At 62.7% G+C, this 14,201-nt stretch overlaps 1 protein-coding gene across 8 annotated transcripts; it reads left to right on the plus strand.

The window, feature by feature from the left end:
- Positions 1-4,447: 4,447 nt before the first annotated feature.
- AP3S2 (adaptor related protein complex 3 subunit sigma 2) lies at positions 4,448-11,504 on the plus strand (the record flags this gene model as incomplete). Of its 8 annotated transcripts, none has more annotated exons than XM_082004892.1 (6): positions 4,448-4,779; positions 5,092-5,183; positions 5,293-5,404; positions 6,988-7,059; positions 10,687-10,812; positions 11,376-11,504. In XM_082004892.1, exons 1-6 carry the CDS (start codon positions 4,711-4,713, stop codon positions 11,502-11,504), a joined length of 600 nt encoding a protein of 199 aa, XP_081861018.1. In that variant the 5' UTR covers positions 4,448-4,710. The 8 variants fall into 8 exon arrangements, with proteins under 8 accessions (XP_081861018.1, XP_081861017.1, XP_081861019.1 ...); XM_082004891.1 differs by having other exon boundaries at positions 10,687-10,794; positions 11,343-11,504; XM_082004893.1 differs by having other exon boundaries at positions 10,687-10,794.
- Positions 11,505-14,201: the final 2,697 nt, after the last annotated feature.

Raw genomic sequence — 14,201 nt, forward strand, 5'->3', positions numbered from 1 at the left:
GGCTCCCGCGGCGGCGGCGGGCCCGGCGCCGGGTGCGCAGGACGGAAGGGGGAGGGAGCGCGGCGGGGCTGACGTGGGGGATGCAAAGCGGCTCCTCCTCGCGCGGCCGCCCTTGATCTCCCCGCCGTGCCCCCGCGCCCCCCCGAGCTTCCCCAGCACCCCCAGCCCGCTCACCCGCCGCAGCCGGGGCCGCCCTCGGCGCCGGCTGCGGGGACAAAGCTGCGGGGCGCGGCCCGGCCGACGGGAGCGGAGATGGGGGCGTCCGATGGGGCCCCCCTCGCCGCGCGGGGCACCTCCTCCTCCACGGTGGCCACCGGGACCCCCCACCCCAGCGGGTATTTTACCCTAGAGAGAGGTGTCGCGTAGTTTCGGGGGGCTTATCGCCGCACAGAGGGGCGCTTAGGGGTGTCACGCGCTGCCCGGCGGAGCCCGTCTCCCTGGGGATGAGTGACGGGACCCCGCTTTCCCGGCTGGCTGCTGGGCATCGCTCTCCTCCGCAGTGATGGTAGGCATAAGGGACAGGTCACCTGCGCCCCAGAAGCCTCGCAGGGGTCATGTTATACCGGCTGGTGCCTCTCCCCCAAGAGAAAGTCTCAGCCTCCGGGTCGAGCAGAATCTGGGATGATCCAGAAATCTGAGGGTGCTGTGGCAGGGGCACGCTGGTTAGGCCCCCGGGGAGGCGGCGGGCTGCTAGGCAGGAGCACAGAGGGAGAGGCCGAGGTCGGAGGCGGTGGGGCGGATGGGGCTGGGGTGGCAGGGGGTGGCAGCTCCCCGAAGGGAGGACCAAGGGCTGTAAGGGGAGGGGAGGGGTGGGCAACTGCAAACTGTCTTACAGCTGCGACTGGGGTATGGGAGTGCTGGCTGCCATGGGGAGGAGGATGAGGGTCTCCTCCCCATGGGGGGAGCAATGGAAGAAGGTGTACGTGAAGGCAGCTGGGACTCAGCTAGTGCGTCGGGAGATGGAGATTCTCATCTCCATGGAAGCAGGTGGAGCTGGACAGACTAATCACGGCAAAGAGTTTGTCTAAAAATGCAGTCCTTTGTCTGGCGGACACACTTCTCGTTTTCAGTGGTTTTTTTCTATTCTTGGGTGAAAATTGATCTTGCCAATCTGTTTAAGCTGTCAGTGCCTCTGCTTATGGCTTCCTACCTCCGCCACGCGTGTTGGAGGTCTGGACGAGCACCTCCTGTCACGTTATCGCTGCTGTCTGACCGGCCCAGGCCAGACACCGAACCCGGCTGATGTGAGCATTCCCCTAACCTGACATTTCTCTCCTCGTTTGCAGTCCTGCCTCGCCCCGTCAGCTTTGCTAAGGACCGAGTTTGCCTGTGCAAATATTTGCAAATACTAAAGGATCAGAAACGCAGCTGAAGGAGATTCGCTCTTCTGAAGTCCTGCGGACGCGCCGGCCGTTGCACGCGCCCAGAGCGCACCCGGCACCCCGGTGGGACGTGGAGCGGGGCGCGCAGGGAGCGCCAGGCGTTGGTGTGGGGCGGCCCGAGCGCACGCGGCGGGACCGGGCGCCGCGGGTGCCGTGGCCGGAGGGAGCTGGGGCAGCAGAGGTGGGGAGCAGCCCCCCAGCCCACCCGCCTGTTGGGGAGCTGCCCCGCGGCAGCCTCAGCCAATCGGGATGAGGAGACACGGGGCTGCAGCTGCCTCAGCCAATCGGGATGAGGAGACACGGGGCTGCAGCTGCCTCAGCCAATCAGCATGCTGGGCCAGGAGTGCCCACAGCCTCTTGCAGTTGAAGTCCTCCAGGCGTCTGTGGAGGTCTCAGCCAATCAGAGGTGGTAGAGGTGAAGCTCAGCCAGTCGGTGTCCCCGAGTGGAGGCCCAGCCAATCGGAGTCCCTCAGCGGAGGCCGGGAGGCCGGTGCCTCCCGTCGCTCCCGGAGGCCGTGCGGGTGGGACGACCCCTGGGCGCCGTGGCCGGGCCCTGCTCGTGGACGGGGCCAGCCCGGGGACAGGCTGGGGCCGGGGACCCCCAGAGGTCCCTTTTATCTAAGGCGGTCTTCAGCCCCCAGCGAGAGGTTCTGTCGCCAGAAGGGTGGGATCTGCGACCAGAACAGCCGAAGAGATGAGATTTCCTTGCTGCCATCGAAGCTGATTTCTTGTTTCTCGGCCCATAGCACCCCGCAGGCAGCAGCAGAGCACTGCCACGTTTCCTCTCAGCCAGCTTTTGTGGACACCTGCAGTACTTTCCCTCTCCTTTCCTTATGGGCCAAGTTCTTGGGCTTCTTGTCATGCTTCTGCTCCCTCCTGGATTCCCCCTAATTGCCTCCATCCCCGATGAAGTGCGGGGTCCCAAACTGGGCACTGGCTGGGGCCAGGGCTCCCTCTGTGCTCAGCAGACCAGCGATTGCCATGCTTGGGGTGCGAGGGGGCACTTGCCTCCTGCAGCAGCCCCCATGGTTGCTTCTGGAGGTGCAGACCGTGACGCTCTGCAGCCCTGCTGCACGGCAGCTGCTCGCCTCTCCATGCCTCCAACTCCTCCTTTGCAGAGCAGCTCCTCACACTTCTCCCTGTTGCATTTCAGCTTGCTGGTTTTGGACAACGTCTTGCCACGGCGGGTTTGAGCCTGGAGCTCGTCTTGCCCAGCACTTCAGGCCCCTCCTAGCTTGCTGCTGCCCGCCATTTTGGGAACTCCATGCTCTGCTCCAGGTCCTCAGGGAACCATGAGCGAGACCAGGCCAGCCCCGATGGAAGTGCCCTTCTCTGGCATGGCCACTGTCTGTCAGCACATCCTATCACCCACCACTTCTGGGGTGCAGTTGAGCCACCACCTGGTGCTCCTGTGTGGGGCACGGTTCATTGGTTTGCTGACAAGGACCTCATGTGGAGGCATGTCGAGACCCTCGGTGGGATCAAGGCACATGGCATTTGCCACTCCCCCGTCAGAGGAAGCGCTCCCGCTGCCTTGGTGTCATCCTCAGGGACCGTTGCTTATCACCATCCCGTCCTCTGGGGCACGTGCAGTGATGGGCTGGTGCTGTGTTCAGCATTGCCACGGGAGTGGGTGCCAGGGCAGGACAGCAGCACGGCCCCAGGGATGATTCCCCTCCATCTTCTAAACATGGATGCTGGGATAACTCTTCTCCAAACCTGGTGCCTCTCAATGTCCTTTCCCCTGGCTCCCCTCCATGGGGCCCTGCACTCCTTCTCCCTTTGTTAATGTTGTTCAGTCCCTGCTCACAAGCAACCTTTTCATACAAAGGCTGGAGCAATGCGGGTTTCCCTGTACCCTTGGTTATTTCCTCCCTTTCCCCATTAAGTTATGGGTCTTTATTTTCCCCTGTCTCCTCCTTCCTTTCAGTACTGCTGTACATTTAATCATTTCCTTGTTGCCCTTGATGTCCCTTGCTACTCCTAACTCGGTCACGCCATGGTCTTTAGATTGTACCTTACCCGCTTGTGTGATTTCTTTACATTAATCTGGGATCATACGCCCTTTGCTGTTTGCTTTTTGATTTCCTGGTTCTTAAAAAGCACCTGGTGCAACTGCAATTGTCGTATGTGATCCTTTCTCCCTTTGCTCTTCAAAGTCACTCTCAAGCAGATTGAGTTATTCAGAGATCTAACAGCTGTTTGTCTGCGGGTGGTGCCCATGCCGCCGTCGCCTTCCCCGGGGGCTCGCAGGCTCTCTGGGCGTGACCCCCTCCAGCGCTGCGGCTGATCACCTGGAAGGAGTCTCTCCCTGCCGAGGGTTGAGGACAGCCCAAGGCTGGCAGCCCTGTCAATAACACTTGTCCCCCGAGCAACCCCAACGGCTCGGCCCTGCCGGACGACCACGCTGCAGCGGGAGCTTTACCCGGGGGGAGGAGAGCCCACAGGAGCAGCCGTGGCCCCGAGCAGCCCCCTGGGCCATGAGTGGACCACCCTGGGCACCGCGGCTGGCGGAGCTGGCCTGCGCCTGGGGGGTTGGGGGGGCCGGCGGGCTACGGCAAGTGCAGAAAATGGCAGGCAGACGAGTGTCCTCTGGTAGAGCCCTCGGTGGCCTGTCCTGGCCGTGCCCACGCAGTGGGCCTGGGTGGCCTCTCCCCTCCTGGGGCTGGCCAGGGCAGCGGGGAGAGCCGCAGCCAGCCCCGCTGGGTGCCGGTGGCAGCAGCCCCGCCCGGTACAGGCCAGGGTCTGCTCCGGCCGCCCGCACCGCAGGCCCCGCCGGTGACCTCTGACCCCGCCGGTGACCCCCGCCCACGAGCCCGCCAGGCAGGCAGGGGAGCTGGCGCTTTAAGAGAGGGCGTGGTCTGCCGCCGAACCGCGCCCCTTGCGCGCCCGCCCGCTGGCTCCGCCGCAGCCTGGTGCGCCCCCTGGCGGCGGGGGCCCCGGCTGCGCCAGCGGCCGCCCGGCTCTAGACCTGCCCGTGCCGCTCCCCCGCCCCCGCTCTGTGCCGGTGTCTGTCGCTGTCGCGGAGAGGGCCGGGGCCGGGGCCAGCCCCGGTCCAGCAGCCCGGTCCCGGGGAGCCCCCGGCCTTGGCAGTGGGAGAGCGGCTGCGTCACCGCCCAAGGAGCGAGGGGCTCTGAGCGTCCCCTCTTCGTCCGGTCCCCTTGGCCGGGTCCGGCGGCTCAGGCTCCCGGCGGGCCCACCCGCGTTCAGCCTCCCGGGCCCCGGGGCCGGGCCGGAGCGCCGCCCCGCCGCCGCCGCGTTTCCGGGGCGGGCGAGGGTCTTCCTGCGGGCAGGCTGCGGCCGCCGCGGCCCCGGTGCAGCCGCCGGCATGATCAACGCCATCCTGGTGTTCAACAACCACGGCAAGCCGCGGCTCGTCCGCTTCTACCAGCGCCTGGTGCGGGCCCGGGGCTGCCTGTGGGGCTGGCGGCAGCGAGCACCTGGGCCCGGTGTGGGGGTGGGGTGGGGGAGCCAGGCCCGTGAGGGGCTGGGGGTGTCAGTGGGGCTCGGCTGGGGCTGTGAGGGGCCCCGGGTTGCAGGGGCGATCGCTGTGGGGCTGGGGAGCGCTGCCTGCCTCAGCCCGGTGCCCCGTGGCCGGGTCCCCCGGGGCGGCGCCGCGGCCGCGCCTGCGGTGCCAGGGCTGGCGGGAGCAGGGGACGTGGGGCCTCCAGCCATGGGCCCACGGGTGCCTGCCCTGGCCTCCTTGCAGGCGGAGGAGGTGCAGCAGCAGATTATCCGAGAGACTTTCCACCTGGTGCTGAAGCGGGACGACCACATCTGCAACTTCCTGGAGTGCGGCAGGTAACCCCTGCCCCTCCTGCGAGGGGCCGTGCAGGGCTGTCCCCTCGGCCTGGGGAGCGCCCGGGCGCCGTCCCCACGAGGCCCTTCACCTCTCCTCGTCTCTCCGCAGCCTGTTTGGCGGCTCGGATTACAAGCTGATCTACCGCCATTACGCCACGCTGTACTTCGTCTTCTGCGTGGACTCCTCGGAGAGTGAGCTGGGCATCCTGGACCTCATCCAGGTCGGTCTTTCCGCAGTCACGTTCGCCGCCCCAGGGCGGCCGCTCTGCTCGGCCATGGGCGGTTGGCAGGTACCTTCCCCCGAACCGTGGTCCTTGCTGGGTGGTCTGGCCCCGACACCTTTCAGGTGCACTTTGTGTCTGTGGCACGTGTGCTGACCCTTCTGGAAGCGACAGAAGCTGTTCAAGGGTCCGCAGTGGGCAGGGGTTGCAGCACATGTGTTAGCCAATACACAGCGCCTCTGCATGGAAGAAGTGGGTGAAGTGAATCTGAATTAATTTATTTTAAAAATAGAATTATAGAATCATTTAGGTTAGAAAAGACCCTCGAGATCATCAAGTCCAACCGTTAATCTAACACTGCCAAACCGTGTCCTCAGCACCACATCTATATGTCTTTTAAACCCCTCCAGGGATGGTGACTCCACCACTTCCCTGAGCAGTCTGTCCTCGTGCTTGACAACCATTTCAGTGAAGAAATTTTTTCTAATATCCAATCTAAACCTCCCCTGGAGTAACTTGAGGCTGTTTCCTCTTGTTCTATTACTTGTTACTTGGGAAGAGAGACCAAGCCCCACCTCGCCACAACCCCCTTTCAGGTAGTTGTAGAGAGCGATAAGGTCTCTCCTCAACCTCCTCCAGACTGAACACCTCCAGTTCCCTCAGCCGCTCCTCATCACACTTGTGCTCCAGACCCCTCACCAGCTTCCTTGCCCTTCTCTGGAGACACTCCAGCACCTCAGCATCTTTCTTGTAATGAGGGGCCCAAAACTACGAGTACATTTTAAAAACTGTGTTCAAACACTGTGGACTCACAAAGGGACCTTTGCTAAATCCAGCTAACAGCAGGCGTGAGAGCGACAGCACAGGAGCTGGCAGGAGGCCGCCTGCCCTCCTCAGGTCACCCGCCCTGTGGTCACGCAGTTCCCATAACTTGGCCCCTTTCAGGCTGTTTTGGTGGGCTGCAGCCCTGCCCCGGACACGGTGACCAGCAGTTGTCCCAGCGCTGCGGTGGCTCAGGGCATTGACACCTGGGATTCCCCGCAGAATGGCTGAGTCCCATGTTTCGGTGCCCTTGACCTTGTGCCAGGCCCCTTGAGCTGGGACTTGCTCAGATCCTTGCAACAAGGTTCTGGGTGTGTGGGCAGCACCAGCAGCGCCTCAAAGCAGCAGCGAGTGGGCCCTGCCCCCGCAGCCGGCCCAGCAGGGCAGGCTCCCGTTCCAGCCGCAGCCCTTTGCCAAGACCAGCTCTCTCCTAGGCAGGTCTGGGCTTCTTGACCTGGTTTCTGTGGTGTATCAAGGACTGGCACCGGTGCCCGTGTGGCAATCCCCCACCTCCATGCTGCCTCCGGCTGCTGCCACGGGTGCTGGGGCTCCTGGCCAGCCCCTGGGCTGGATCTGCCTGTGGTTGCTCTGAGAACAGGCACTTTCCTGCCATCGGAGGGAGATGGAGTTATTGAGAGGGTTTTGTCCCCGCTCAGGATGACCCCCTGGGGCGCAATGTTGGGCCTGCAGGCCCAGGGGCTCTGTGCGGGAAGCATCTTGCGGTGGTCTCCTGTACTGACCTTCCTCTCCTGCCACCTCAGGTGTTTGTGGAGACACTGGACAAGTGCTTTGAGAATGTCTGTGAGCTGGACCTCATCTTTCACATGGACAAGGTGGGTTGTAGGCTCTGTGTGTTCCTCTGGGCCAGTGCCGTCATTCCTCCCAGTGCTCCCAGTGCTGGGTGCCCTGGAGCCCAGCCCTCCCTAGAGCCTGTGCTCCCGCAGGCAGGAGCCAGCCCAGTCTTGAGTTCTGGAGCTTCTCAGGAGAGGCCACTGGTATGTTAGTGGTCACTTTTTGGGGAGAGATGGAAATGCTGACTGGGGAAGGGGTCAGCCTGGGGTCTTTGCAAGCCGCTCACATCGTGTTCTCTGAGAGAAACAGGTTGCTGGGCTCTGTTCCGAGTCCTCTGTCGGTAAGCTGGCTTTCGGCTCCCCGTGCTCGCCCCGTTGCTGGCCGCATTGCTGCGGCAGGGCTGCGCGGGCTGGTGATTGCCACCGATGCTGGGTAACCGTCAAGTGACGGGGATCTGCGCTGAGGCTTCGCTCTTGTCTTCTGCACGGGCTGGCGCCGATGGAGCTGGGCAGGCTTGGGCGTTGTGCAGGGGCGTTCTGCCTCTTCTCACTGTACTGTGGGACTCATTGGGAGTCTTGTTAACATTTTACTAGAGCTGCAGGAAAAAAAAGGGTAAGGAACAATGGGAATGTGTGGAATACAAAGTGTTCAGTAAACTTTCGTTTGAACCACAGCCTTTAATGCTTCCTCTTTAGCTAGACAGAGTTTCTGGGCGGAAACCTATCCTCTTTGATCATCTCAGAGATGGGGCTGAAAATAGCTGTGACTGCTTAGAGAAAGGAGAGACTTAGCTGACGTGCACTGGACTTATGCTGCTGTTGATAAGGGTTTTCTTGCTTTATTGAAGACAAAACATGCCAACAAAAAAGAGGAGTGGAAAAAATCAATAAGGTTGTAAAATATTCCCTTTCTGTTTACAATTACACCTTATGAACTGTGGCAAGAGAAATGGAGTTAGCAAATCTTCTTAGAAGGTGATCTGGATCAGCTGAATACACTAGCAACTGGTGGAGTAAGACTTTGCTTTGATAATTTGCCCAGCTGTAGACTTTTAGAACTGTTACAAGGTTGATTATCTCGTCAGGAAAAGCATTCTTACCAGAGCGCGCAAAAGGAGAGGAAGGAGGAAGTCAGAAGGATGGAGGAGTCCCTGCGGGAGACGTGATGGTCCAGATCACCGCTGGCCACGTCTGGGGGAGGATGTGCTCTGGTTACTTACTTTGTGGCATGACCAAGACCTGGCAGTTTTACGCTCCATCTGCAGCCCACAGGCAGAAGAAATTACCCTGTACCCTCTCTGTTTTGCCAGCAGTAGCACTGACTGCCCTTCCTCTGAACTCTCCTGCCAAGCAAAGGGTTCCAAGGAGATGGGAATGGGGAGGGTTTCTGATAGAGGAGGCTCTGGGCTCAGTCACCCCGAGGCTCTCCTACCAGCCAGGCTTGTTTACTTCCCCTCCTGTGCTCCCGCCGCTTCCCAGCCTTGACTTCAGTCCTTGGCCACTATCGCTTGGTCCTCTCATCTCGCTCTCTATATTTGGCACATATTTATTTCTCAGACGTGTTTGTGCTGAGTGCCCGTGCTTCCCAGAGCTTGGTTACAGACGGGTGGTGTGAGGGGTGCTGGGAATACGCAGGTGTGTCCTGCTGGTCCCTGGGTCTTGCCCCTCGGCTGCCCGGGCAGGGCTTTCTGCAGCTGTGATGCTGCCCCAGCGCTCCCGCGGAGCCCTGCGTCCAGGGCTTCAGTTTGTCAGGAGCCGCGCAGGGCACGGTGCTACCCTCCGCTGTGGCAGATGGATTGCAGAGTTTGCGAGTTCCCCACTAGGAGCCGGAGAAATGAGGCCAACGTCAGCGGGAAAGTGCTGATGTGTCAAGCAGAGGCTTTGGCTGTGAACAGCCCCAGCCCAGCAGGTTCTGGCTGGGATTTGGGTGCAGCCTTGTCTGGGTCCTGTGATTTTCTATTATTGCCTTAAGGTACACCTTACACTTTGTATGCAGCACAGGGGCTGTGAAGTGAGAGCTGCTGCAGGTTTCGGGTCCCTGCTCTTGCAGCGGGCAGCTGGATGAGGTTGTTGGTTCTGTGGTTCCCTAGCACCCGTGACTCCAGTGCTTTTAGGCTGTCGGCTTTGGAAGCAGCAAGCTCAGAGCTGCTGGGATCTCTCTTTCGCAAGGGGAGGTTGGAGCCGTGAAGCCGTGGGGAGGCTCCGAGGAGGCTGTTGCCCAGCCCCTGGTTGTGCTTCGTACCTTGGTAGGGGAACGTGACTTTCGCTCAGCAGCTGTGAGGTCCCGGAGAGGACATGGTTTGTTAAGGAAGTGCTGTGTTTTGGTTTGGAAAACAAAGCTTGCTTGGGATTTCTGCCCTGTTGGTTTTGGTCCAACTTGGGCTGAAGCCAGATCTTGAAGGAACAACATTTCCTGCAACCCAGATGCTCTCCTGTTGCGGGGAGCTGCTAGCGCTGTCTGGAGCGGTGTTTGCCATGGCTGGGCTGAGCTGAGGTTGTGCTGCGGGATAGCAATTCCTGTGCTGCGGGTGTCCCAGGAAGGTGCTGTATCACCCATGGCTTGCCCTGTGCAGTGCTGATCCCGCACACCTTGCTGCTTCTCGTGCCGTCTGAGCAGGACGGGACCTGCAGGGCCTCAGGCTCGCCATTTGTGCAAAGCTGGGTTTCCCCCTTCTAGCACGTTCTCTAGCTTTATTTTCACAGCAGTTTCCCTGGCAGTATTTGCCACACAGTGCTTGCAAGTGCAACCTGCCCTTCTGAAACTATAAAATGGTATAACTTAACCATCTTCCAGTAATAGCCTATTTCATGGAAGCAACCAGAGACCCATAAATTCATCATCTGCGCCGGTGGTTGTTGGGAGCTGCTGACTTAGCAAGGAAGCCTGCGCCATGCGGAGCCAAAGGTGTGTTGCAGCTGCCTAGAGCTGCTGCCCTGGGGCTGTTTGAGTTTTCTTGGATTGCAAACCACGATGGGCTCTTTCTCCTGTGGCTGCGGGGTATCGCCAGCCCTCCCCAGTGGGGGCTGGCAGGAGGGAGCAGCTCACTGCCTTGAGACTGCTCTGTCATGCCTGGACCTGGGTGGACCCTGGGGAAGGGAGCAGACTCTATTAGCAGTTTTGTGTTTTTTTCTGTGCCTGTGTCACAGTCTTGTCTTTCCTAAGAGAAAGCAAAGAAGCTGGGCTCTGGCCTGGCTTTCTGGGTAGAAGAAACTGGCTCTGGGAAGAAGTGTCCTGCCTGGGGACGCTTTCTAGGCAGGGAGCTGTTCCCAGGTGTGACCCGGGTGCTGGCCCAGGGAGGGATTAAACTTCGGATGAGATGTCAGAGATGGAGCAGCCGGGGTGTGCCAGCAGGCCGGGTTGGACCTAGCATCTCTGGGGGCTGCCTGTGCCTGGTGGTCCAGTGGGCGGTTTGCTCTGGCCCCTGTGGTAGGTGTCCTCTAGAGCAGAGGCCCAAGCAGTAAATTGGGCTGCCCTGTGCTGAGGACCAGGGCTGCCGGGGCTGTGTGGGCTGAGGGGAGGATGGGGCTGGATTTGCATCTCTTGGGGAAATGCCAGCTCCTGACACACTTCCACACCAGCCTGCGAGGCACTGTGGCCGCTGCCACTCCTGGCCGGTCCGTGGGCTGGGCTGTCTTCACAGCCTTCCCTTCCCTTCTCTCCACTCGCAGGTTCACCACATCTTGCAGGAGGTGGTGATAGGCGGCATGGTGCTGGAGACCAACATGAACGAGATCGTGGCGCAGGTGGAGGCCCAGAGCAAGCTGGAGAAGGCGGAGGTGAGTGGCGATGCTGCGGCTCTCCCCCGCGGGAGGCTGATGGGGGGCAGCCTGTGGGGTCTGGAGCTGGCGCATACGGGGTGTCCCCGGTGTCTGCCTGTCTGAGTCTTCGCGGAGAGGGCCGGGGGCATCCCTCCCCAGCTGCGCTCCGTGCTGTCTAGGAGCGTAGGTCGTAGCCTGAGCATGCAAACGGCTGTTCCCATCACGGTTAATAACCTGTGGTGGTGAAGTTTATTGCCTCTGTTTGCACTGTCATTGTGAACATGTGGCTGTACTCTGGTCGCGGGGAAGCGCCGCGCTGCCCCTGCCGCTCCCGAGCCTGTGCTATTAACAGGACCGTGTCCGTCAGCGGGGTGGGAGGCGGGCATGGGGGCTGCTCCTGGGTGCGCCCCTGTCGAGCCGCGTGTGGGGGGACGGGGCTGGGCCCTGAGCTCGGGGGAGACAGGGCAGCACGGGGCAAGGCTCAGTTTGGGGATGCTCCTACGGCAAAGCATGGGGCTGAGCCGGGAGCAGCGTGGAGCCCCTCGCAGGGGGACTGTGGGGGCAAGGGACCGGCGGTCACTGGTCCCTCCTGTCGGCAGGGAGGCCTCTCGGCCGCTCCTTCTCGTGCGGTCTCGGCTGTGAAGAACATCAACCTGCCAGAGATCCCTCGCAACATCAACATCGGAGACATCAACATCAAAGTGCCCAACCTGTCGCAGTTCATGTGAGCGTCCCGCGGCGGGGAGGGCTGCCCATGAATGCGGGCCGTGGCCTGGGCTGGCTGGGGAGAGGAGCTGGGCTCCCGCTTCCCCTTCTGGGTCTCTGCCAGTGTGGCACACGGTGGGCCCGGTGTGCTGCCGGGGCGCCTGGGCTGGCTGGCAGAGGGTAGGGAGCAGTGACGGGGCTCAGCTGGTCCATCACCTTGGACCTGGGCTCAGTTCTGCTCTCTGGGCTCCCAACAACAAGGATGGCCTTTCTTCTCCCTCCTCCTCACTCCCCATGGACACACAGCCTCTCTCCTTGCTATGGGGGAAGAGCCAGGTCCTGCCCCTCCCAGGACTTCTTGGGACTCCTGGTTGTAAAAGTGCACCTGTAGCTGATGGCTCCCAGAGGTTGTGGTCTCCTCCATCCTCCCCGGGCTGGGCTGTCGCCTGCCTGGCATCCCCCTGCCCCGGTCCTGCTCGCTGGGTCTGGCTGGAATTGGTACCAGCCTGGTCGGGGTTGCTCATCGGAGCTGCTGCAATGTGTGGAGCTGGGGCCAGCGTGGGTGGTTCCTGCTGGACCGGGAGGTGCCGGCCGTGGGAGGGAAGGCAGCTGCCTGCTGCCTCTGCCTGCACTGGGCAAGGCTGTGCCGAATGCTGCGGGTTGATGAGCAGCCGGCTTGCGGGGTAAGGGCCAGGCGTGTCTCTGCCTCCTAATAAACCGCTGTGTGAACCTCTCTGCTGTGAGTGCTGCTGGCCCGGGCCGGTCCAGGGGGGAGCACTGGGAGGGGGCTGTGGGGGCCAGGGGCCTCTGCGCAGCCCTTGTGGGGCAGCTGCAGCCCTGGGGGGCTCTTGGCTGGTGGAGGCTGGTGCCTGGGCTGCTGCATGGGGGTGGGAAGTGGGGGCCCTGGAGCCCACCCGGAGGGAGGGCTGCGATTGCTGCAGGTGGGCTCTGGGGCAGAGTGTCTGCAGCCTGCCCTGCTCTCCGGAGCAGGCAGGGGGGAGCACGATGGCCCCTCTCTGGGGCTGTGACAGCAGCGTCCCCTGCTTTGCGCCTTCAGAGGCAGAGTCACCAGCCTGTGACCTGCCAGTGCCCGCTGCCCTCCTGCCAGCTTTCCTGCCTTCTCTCTGCCACAGAACATCCCTGGTCTGCTCTCAAGCAGAGCAGCCGAGAGCCCCATACAGCTGGGTGGGGGCATGTGGAGGCTGTAGGGCTGGGGCCAGTGTCCCCCCGAGGCAGTGGGGCTAGTCCCGGGGACTGAGTGAGCATGGCCACAGGGGACGCGCCAGGCAGTGCAGTCCCTGAGCAGCAGGGCTCCTCGAGCCGGGTGCCCCACGTCCCTGGCTCCACTGCCGCTCCATCTGGCCACCAGCCTCCGGGCTGGCTCGGGGCCCCTTCCTCTGCTTCCCCTCCGGCCGGGCCAGCTGTGCTCCCGCGGGCTCTGCCTCCACTTCCCCTGGCAGGGAAACCGTGACTCTGCCTGGAAGGAATTTTCCTGCGTCTCACCTCCTTGCAGCTTAACCCTTCCCCAGCTGGCCATGAGCCACTGCCAGCAGCTCGCAGAGGTCAAGAAGCCAGGCAACCTGCTGCTGCTTCTCCACCAGCTCTCCTCCTCCTCTTCCTCCTCCTCCATCTCATTCTCCTCCTCCTCCTATCGGCTGCCAGAGCAGCACGGAGGACGGAGCAGGTGAGCGGTGCCCCAGGCTGGGACATGGGCTCCGGCAGGCACTGTGACCATCCGAGGAGAAAACTCTGGCTGCCCTGCGGTGAGGGACTCGGCGCGGTGCCTGCATCCCGCTCTGCTGCAGGCCTGGGACGCAGCGGTGCTGGGGGGTCGGGCTGGGGCAGGCAGCCCTGGCTGCGATGGGCCGTGCTTGTGTCCAGCCCCACACCATGGCACGGCAGTCCTCGGTACCGGATGTGTCCGGCCACACGTGCTTCCTTCGCAGCGAGGAGATGTTGGCACACAGCCGCCTTCAGTAACGGCTCTGGCCTCACTGCCCCTTCCTACATTCTGCGGGAGGCCGAGGACCGCGCTGGGGCAGGGTGAGTCCCTCTGCTGCTCCCGGCCGCCCCCTTTCCCCTCGCCCGTGTGGAAGAGGGCAGAGATGATGCGGTGGCTCACCCGGGGGTGAGCCGGACCAAACCCCTGGGCCCCCATTCCCCGCCCAGGAGGGATGCAGCCCTGACCCCAGCAGCCGCGGGGTTGTGCGGCAGCAGCCCCAGCCGGGCCAGGGCAGAGGTGGCCCCATAAGCCCTGGCTCCTTGGAGGCCAGCAGGCCAGCTGCCCGGGGACCCCGTGGTCCTGCCTGGGGACACAGGAGCCCCGAGTGACCTGGCAGAGCGGAGGGAGGAGGCCATGCTGAGGGTGAGACCTGGCTCCTGCGGACAGCAGCATTGCTGCCTGGGGCAGGGCTGTGAGGCACCCGGCACTGGCAATGACCCTGTGTGCCCCAGGGTGCTGCGGCCAGGTCACCAGCCCCCTCCCGCACCCTGAGGTGAGCCGGGGGGGATGCAGCATGTGCAGGGATCTGGAGGGCAGGGGCTGCCCCGGGGCTCAGTGCTGTCCTGCCTGGGCTGCCTGGGTGGTTGGGAGACGGGAGGCGGCTGGGTTTGGGGCTGGCTCCCGGCCCCTTGGCCCATTCCCAGACGGGCTGCGCTTTGGCACCGACAGGTGCCGGGTTTCACTGAGCTCAGCCGGGGTTCGCTTGCCGGAGCGTGTC

Source organism: Phaethon aethereus (genome assembly GCF_964289735.1).
Source record: "Phaethon aethereus genome assembly, chromosome: 12".
Taxonomy (NCBI): Eukaryota; Metazoa; Chordata; class Aves; order Phaethontiformes; family Phaethontidae; genus Phaethon; species Phaethon aethereus.